The sequence below is a fragment of the Neltuma alba genome, unplaced genomic scaffold (genome assembly GCF_004799145.2).
Source record: "Neltuma alba isolate B1F8T4 unplaced genomic scaffold, ASM479914v2 tig00003645_pilon, whole genome shotgun sequence".
Lineage (NCBI taxonomy): Eukaryota > Viridiplantae > Streptophyta > Magnoliopsida > Fabales > Fabaceae > Neltuma > Neltuma alba.
This window is the reverse complement of record NW_021633370.1, coordinates 43,631-51,865: the sequence shown is the minus strand read 5'-3', so window position 1 is coordinate 51,865 and position 8,235 is coordinate 43,631. Positions and strand designations below refer to the sequence as shown.

Below are 8,235 nucleotides of genomic sequence, written 5' to 3'. Positions count from 1 at the left end.
TTTAGAAAAATTGATAAATATGATAAATGGGTCTTATATTTAGGACAAAAGCCAACTCAAAAATTAGATCCTATATTAAGGACCGGAGGAGTACTTAATAGTGACTTGAACATGATTGCTTTTAATGAAAAAATATCTGTGTCTACCAAAAAAAAAATACTCCTCTAGTTATTAATATAAAATTTAGTCAACTAATTTGATTAGATTAAGAAAATTAGGTAAGTTAGTTAATTATAAAAATGTGACATGTTTTTCTTAAAATACCATAATCATTTTTATTAATACTTATTCTCTTTTACTTGATTATATTTGATGGAGTATCTATAACGGTAATTAGAAAAAATTACCAAATATTCACACTGTAATTAAATCAGTCACCCTCAGTTATCTCAACTCAACAGGTTTTATATTTAGAACCAAAATCAACTCAATAACTAGGTCTTATCTAAAAACCGGAGTATTACTGTTTTGTTTTCACATTCACGAAAAGTCAAAGAACACGCAGCACACCATTGTCAAATACATATTCACACTGTAATTAGATCGGTCACCCTCAGTTATCTCTTCAAGTCGTTGAGTTCTCAAAGATGTTGATTTCTTTGTGGTTTACGTTAGCTGCGCTTCTGGAAAATTTCAGACCACATGTTCGATCCGTTCACAAACAAATGGCCTCTCCTCAGTTGCTTAATTAAAAAGACAAACAGAAAAGCGACTAGTCACTAGCAAACAAAAAATCAAAATTTAAAATCTTCATTGACAGAGGTAGACACATACAGTGCTTGACAATATCTTTAATAAGATCGCTTTTAATAGAAAAATATCTATGTGATCAAATGAAAAAAAAATAAAAAAAGTTTCCATGGAATCATGTCATGTGAAGCGCTCAATTATATGTACTTCATTATTAATTTTCAAAAGTAGTCAGGGCAAAGCTTTGGTGAACTGGGTGGGGAACCAAAAAAAATTTCAGAAGTATCTAATTAAAATATATCTACCAACAGTTTTTGTCTTAAATATATTCCCATGGATGACTAATTTCTTTGTGTTTAAGCAACGACCCACAAAAATTCGTCTACTTGAGAATCATTTCCTCATTTTCCATTGGAAGAAATATTTTAGTTAGTTACTCTAGGCGCGAACAAATCCCTTGAGTTTTTTGGGATCAACGTGCCTAATCACTGCACTAAAATCACTAAAGTATTTGGATTATTAGTTATATACTGCTTCCGATTAATAATATAAGACATATCTAACTAATTCACACGTAGCAATAACAATAGTTAACATGAAATTGTCATGAAATTTAAATGATTCCTAATTTTACTTTTACTAACCATACTAAATTTCAACAATAAATTTAACTCTCTTTGCCCTTATTAATAATGGGAAAAAAAATTGAACTATAAAATATCTATGAATTGACCAAAAAAAAAAATCCTTCTTGAAGACTCTAATAATATAGACCAGAGGGAGTAGATATTTGGCTTCATGTTGTAAATCGTTAAAATCCTTTCCTATTGAAGTAAATTACTACTACTAGTTCTAAAATCACGATTTGAATGGCTTTCGATGTGAAACCAAAGAAACTATAAGCCGCCACATTGAAAATCTTAATTTTCACTTAGACTACTTAAGTAGGAATTTTTTGGCCTGTAGGAATTACACTTTAACTATTCTCATCGCTGGTGGACCACATTTTAAGTTTAATTAGTCAAGCAATTAATTTAATTAAAATAACAAGAGATTAATTATCATATGTAGCCAGTATGTGGCTATGCTCACCAACTTTCTCATGCCATGAATCAATTTGCAATTCAAATAGCGTAAACCTATTTCTCTCATATTTATGTTTCACATAATCAGCCTTTGAGCTAGTAACACTCGTAATCCCAACCCGCGGATTACATGCCTAGAAGCAAGAAATGCCATATCATTATTTGGTGCCAGACAGAGACTTCCTCTTTCTCAAGATTTCCCTAAACAATAGGCAAATTGGGGATTTTTTTAATTTATCTGTTTAGCAGGAGTTGCTTGGATGCCCCTTAAAACCATAGTTTTGAAAAAACCCCATCCAAACATCACGATTTTTCGTAAAATTATTTTTGGAACGAAAACTATGATTTGGGAATATATTTATGGTTTTCCATAAGTGATTTTTTTTTGGGGGGGCTTTTGGAGGCATAAAACCATGGTTTGATACTTTTAGAGTATATACACATATTAATTATTAATTAATTATATCAATAATACTTTCAGTTCTTAATATCAGAGCTAATTAAAGATTTAATTTGATTTTAAACATAAGATTATAATTCACTTCAACCCTCATATTTATTTATTTATTTTTAGTAGTTCTCACAGTAATTACACATCATAATATCAAATGATAGTTTTAATGCGTATGATTAACAATAATTTTCAGAAAAATAAAAAATAACACACATTATATAAATAATTTTTTTATTATCCACAAATTAGTTATTAAGATCTCATATGATAAAAAATTGCCCTTATATATGGTTATTTAATTTTTCTAAAATTATCGTAACACACCCGGGGAAAAACAAATAACGCATTAAAAATTTCCAATGTACAAATATACAGAACGTGAAGAATGAATCGCGTGATAATCTAAGCTATTTGGTGGTTAACCAAATAAATTTAAATTAATTAAATTTTGCAAAATTGAATATTTTAAGAAGAATGAGAAGATAGGTAGGTGACAGCTATTTACAAATTTATTATTTCATACAAAAGTATAAATTAAAATATATGTTTATGTAATTATCATATTAATTTATGTCATTTTAGTTTGCATATAAAAAGAGTGATTTTGATTATAATCCAAATATTTTTATTTTATCAAAATTATTTTTTTTCCTTACAAAATTTATTCTTCTAAATCTATTTCCAAAATAACCTTTTCTCTATAAACCATTTTTCAAACTATAATTTGGTTTCCCTCAAACATCTCCTAAGTTCTGACTCGTATCTTTTAATGAGTTTTGATTTTGGTTCCTACATTTTTTAACGAGTTTTGGTTTGGTCATTGAGCTCGACAGTGTTAACAAGGTTAATACTACTAAAAAATCACAATTTGAAATTATAAATAAGGATGAAAATCAAAATTCAATTAAATTATAGAGATCAATAATAGCACTTACAGTAATTAACAACTACCAAAATCATGATTTCGATGGCTTTCCATGTGAAAGCAAACGAATTATAAGCCAACTCTACAAAAATCTTGTGTAGAGTTTGCCATAAGCTTTTTTAACGAAAGCAGTAACCATTCTTAACTATTGTTGCTGCTACTAGGGCAAGCCACATTTTAAATTTAAATGGTGAATACATGATAATCATAAAACGGCTATGTTAAGCAATCAATTTACATCACAAGAGATTATTTATTATATTTAACCAGCAATGTGGCTATGCCAATTTTCTCATGCCATGAATCAATTTGAACTTCAAGTAACAGAAACCCGTTTCTCTTGTACTGTTGTCATTTCTTTCATGTGACATAATCAGCCTTACAGTCATGCTAGATTCTTTCTACTGACCAGCCCCAGAACACTACTTTAGTAAATTACTTTCTTGTTAACCCAAAAAAACAGAAAGGTGAATGCTTTCAAGTTATGCACTCACCAAGTATCTATAACCACTCATGATCACCACGTTCTATGTCCTGTTCATTCCAATATGCAGCCAGAAGTAGCAGTGAAATAATGATCCTTTTACTCACCAGTGTACTTTGGTTTCCGCTTCTCAGCAAATGCAGCCAAACCTTCCAACCGATCTTTAGTATTCAGCACCTCATCATAGCATTCTTCTTCCAAGGCCAAACCTGACTCCAGATCAGTTTCTACTCCCTCATTAATGGCTCTCTTTGCCATCCTAATTGCGACAGGACCCTGTTAAGAACAGAATTACCATTTTTCAAGTAGAATTATCATTTTGACTTCATAATTGCTCATCGTGTGTCACAAATTTTGTTAGAACTTACGATGAGACCAATAGAAAGAAACAAAATAGATATTCTTTACTTAGCAGATATAAGTATCAAAAGGTTCTGAGACCAAATTATACAAGATAAAGATCTGAGAAACTAGGGTCTCCTCTTGATCTGTTTTAGTCCTCGCAGGCAGCAAAAGTCAGAGGAAACAAAGGAACAACATGTAAAAGATAACCACATACCATTGGACCAAAAAAAAAGAAAAATCTTTTTCTTTGTTTTATTGAAGTTAGCTCCATGCAACTTACAAATTTTAGTCAACTACAAAAAAAGAAAATGCACCAAAAAAAAAAAATCAGAAAATCAGTCATTACCATTCATGCACAGAAATTCAGTGGCACATAGCTTTGGTTTAATTATCATTTCAAGCGCAAAAAGGTTTTGCTAGGGAGATACCTTCTGACTTATATCCTGAGCGACAGCAAGTGCCTTTGAATGAGCTTCACCAGAAGGAACACAGTAATCAACTAAACCTGCATCAATGTAAGCTTCTTCAGTAAGTATTATTGATCTTATTGGTAGAAAAAATTGGCAGGTCTCGTTTGGCACAAAGCATTGAAAATAAGGAGTAAGGATTGGGATTGAGATTGACAAAAATCATTAAAAGAGTGTTCAGTATGAGAGATGACTTGTTACTTGGGATTGAATAAATTGATATAGGTGGAATTGGAGAATACCATGGGGGGAGGTGGTATTCTCTAATCCCACCTACATGGATTTGCTTAATCCCATGTAACAAGCAATTACTCATACTAAATACTCTTTTAATGGTTTTTCTCAATAATCTCTTATTCTCAATGCTTCATACCAAAAGATATTGCAGTTCATTGCTTTTTCCTCCAAAAAGGAAAAAAACTAATAATTTGTTAGTTTTGAAAAGTTGCACATTGGTGCTGATCTTTCTCCTAGCTTCCCAGGAATTCACTGGTGATGGTTAAGACTTCCAGGATGTTTGCAAGAAAGCCTAGGCAAGCACAATAGGAGCCACAAAATATGATACATCTCCTAGAGTTATTACTTTGCGAGGTTACGTCTTTTTGGAGAACCTACCTCCGCATTCAGGATTTTTTTTTTTTTGGAGGTGCTTTTGAGCTAAACTGTAAGTTTAGAGGAACAGTATGCATGTAGCTCACAATATAAAGGTGGCATATTATGACCACAAAAAATGATGCTCTTTTGACTCTCTAATTTGTGTTCAATTAGTTGATCAGAAATTTATCAATCAGCCAACGCAAAACTCTGTCGAATTTTATGAACATGGATCAGAAATTTACCAATCAGAGAATGAAATGAGTCAAATGCCCAATTTACATACCCATAGACAGTGCATCTTTGCTATTAATCTTTCGACCAGTAAATATAATATCCTTAGCTGTTGCCTTCCCAACCAATCTAGGGAGTCGCTGTGTCCCACCTGCCCTGTGCCAATTAGGATTCCATCAGAGCCAATCTCATTTTCCAGCAAAGTTAAAAGTGCTATCTCCTAAATTTTATCCCACCGACCTAGACGATGAAATATAGTTTGATCTCTTAACAACCAATCCTTGATTTATAACTTCCCACATTTTTAGGACTGTATACTTTACTATCGAAAACGCAGCCATGTCTCCATCCATAATTAGACGGCAGAACTGATGAACGCAGTTACAAATGGCAGTGTTAAGGATAGAAGAAGTGAGGAGAGATACCCTGGTATTATAGCAAGTCCTGTCTCCGGCAAACTCATGAGAGCATCTTCTCCTACGCCATAAAAGAGAAATAATCTAAGTCGAATACTCATATGATGTATCACATTCCAAGCATACATAAAGAGAACATATAAAAATGCTCCACATTTAACTACCACATATTCGAATATCACAAGCCAGAGCCATTTCAAGTCCACCACCAAATGCCACTCCTTCAATAACAGCAATAGTTGGTACGCAAAGTGCCTGGATAAAGCTCAAACAAATTCGTATAATGTTAGTTTTCAAGTGTCAATGAAGATGAAAAAGACGGAAAAACAGAGATGCCATGAATTATGCCACAAAGTACAACTCAAGCAACAACCAACAAGCATCACTGACAACCTATAAAAGCTCTTCCACGGAGATATATTCATCACTAAAGACAAAAAGGAAAACAAACCGAACATGTTTTGTTTTGTTTTGTTTTGTTTTTTTTAATAAAAAAAGGAGGCAAAATCACTCACATGTTGGATGTCAGTGGTCAAAAATAAATTTGTTATGGAACTGTCAAAGAATGCAAAAAGGAAATGGAACTAAAAATTAGAAAGTTTATGCTAAGAGCTGCCTTAGGTGTTGTCAGCCTGAATTACACATGGTGCTTCATCTGCTACCTATTCATTATACATAATTGAAAACCAATTAATGATGTGAACTAACCTCTAGAAAAGAGAATGTAGAGCGAAGAGAATTCACAAAATCTTTAGTCTCTGATGGACTCATTGTCCGGCGCTCCTGTGATTCAGTAAACATAAAACTCTCAGACGCACACATTAGTACATTACTCTGCTGTGTGAATAAAAGTAAAAGGAAATCTAATCAAGTCTGTCTCATAGCAACAACCAAATCAACAGTTGCGAAGGCATTTAAATGAAATTTATCTATTTTTTGATTTGGCATAGCTTGGATACATTACTACATTAGTTCTAGGCTTATAAGAAGAGTTGAGTTACAAAATACAAAGAAACTAGTCTTCTTTTCAAGATGGACATGAAACCTCGTGAACTACCTTTAAATCGGCCCCAGCACAAAATACCCCAGGAACTGAGCTTCGGATCATAGCAACCTTTGCAGATGACTCTCGATCAATGAATTCTAATGCATGCCTCAGACCTCGCAGCATATCTTTCCCTATAGCATTTTTAGCTCCAGCCCGGTCCAAGCTAACTTCAAAAATGCCTGTAAATGCTTAAATGATTTTAAAATGGACCTGTAATTCAAATTACACCCTCCAAACTGCATTTCAAAATAATGCAGGAAACCATTGAATAAGAGTTTTTGTGATCATGAGGATATCTCCTCCCCCCCCAACGCGCACACGTAGAGGAGCTTGATAAAGTTCATAGAGTAGCACAAGATCGATGCAAGAGAGTCACATGCACAGAATCAAGAAACGCCATTAAAAATAACTCATACTTAGCCCTTTTATTTTCATCAAATTTAGATTCGAAGAGAAGGTAATATAGTAAATCGCAAGATGAATCATTTTCATTTTTTTTGTGGCCAAAAGCAACCATTTTCAGGTGAATCCCGACAGAATATAGAGACACAGTCAATCAGTTTGATTTTTATATACTATTAGATATAGATTAGAGAGCCACTCGCAGCCATTTTTGGGGAAAGCTTTACCGGAATCCGGGTCAGCGAGTCTTCGAAACTTGACGAACTCAGAAGCGAAGGACTCCAAAATGAGAGTCCTATGATTCTGATACTGAAACTGCCATCGATCGGAATTGCATGGAACAATTTGCTGAGAAACAGTCATGAAGCTTAGGAATGGCCGATTGCGAGTGAGATAGGGTTTGGAATTTCCACGCAAGCAGCGTCCCAGAGGCCTTGCAAAAACCCTCAAAGCGCCCATTTTTATGTTTTATGATTACGCCATATGAGCCCTGCAGGAAGTTGGAATCGACGCTCTCTGCTGCTATGGATTAAACAACAGAAAATTTTGCAAGAGACCGGAAGTCCTCAACGCAATGTGTAGAATGACATGGTGAAAATGACAACAAAGTGCAGTAAATTCCAACAAGTGTAGGACATGTATCCTCAAACTTCGAGTTTTATCATTCCTTATATTTTCTACTCTTCACCATTTTAACAAAAATGAAATTTTTTGAGATTCAAGAGTGGTGGGATTTGCACCATGATAACAAAATAGTTAATTTAAAGTAGCTCGGTGGCTTAATTTTAGGATCCAAGAAGTGGTTTATTATTTTGTCACCAAAAATTATGGTGACAATTGGAGTGGTTGGCTTCAATAGAGAGCAGTCACCTGTGGGAGTTGTCCATAGCACCAAAGCTCTGGTTTCGATTAGTGACCATCACCGGGACGGCAAAGGCGTGACGAATGGCTAATCAGTGTCATAATTTTTATAATCACATCTCATAAAATACATTGAGTTGTAACGTAAACTCTCTGTTTTTTTTTTTTTAAATTATAATCACATCTCATAACATACATTGAGTTGTAACGCAAACTTTTTCATTGAAAAA

At 33.6% G+C, this 8,235-nt stretch overlaps 1 protein-coding gene across 1 annotated transcript; it reads right to left on the bottom strand.

Moving 5' to 3' along the window:
* Positions 1-3,678: 3,678 nt before the first annotated feature.
* On the bottom strand, positions 3,679-7,746 carry LOC114742112 (probable enoyl-CoA hydratase 2, mitochondrial). Its single transcript, XM_028930378.1, has 8 exons — positions 7,372-7,746; positions 6,752-6,921; positions 6,403-6,477; positions 5,859-5,949; positions 5,704-5,755; positions 5,331-5,434; positions 4,412-4,488; positions 3,679-3,914 (listed from the first exon to the last, which is right to left on the bottom strand). The coding sequence occupies exons 1-8, from the start codon at positions 7,601-7,603 to the stop codon at positions 3,738-3,740; spliced, it is 978 nt and encodes a 325-aa protein (XP_028786211.1). The 5' UTR covers positions 7,604-7,746; the 3' UTR covers positions 3,679-3,737.
* Between the last annotated feature and the right edge of the window lie 489 nt (positions 7,747-8,235).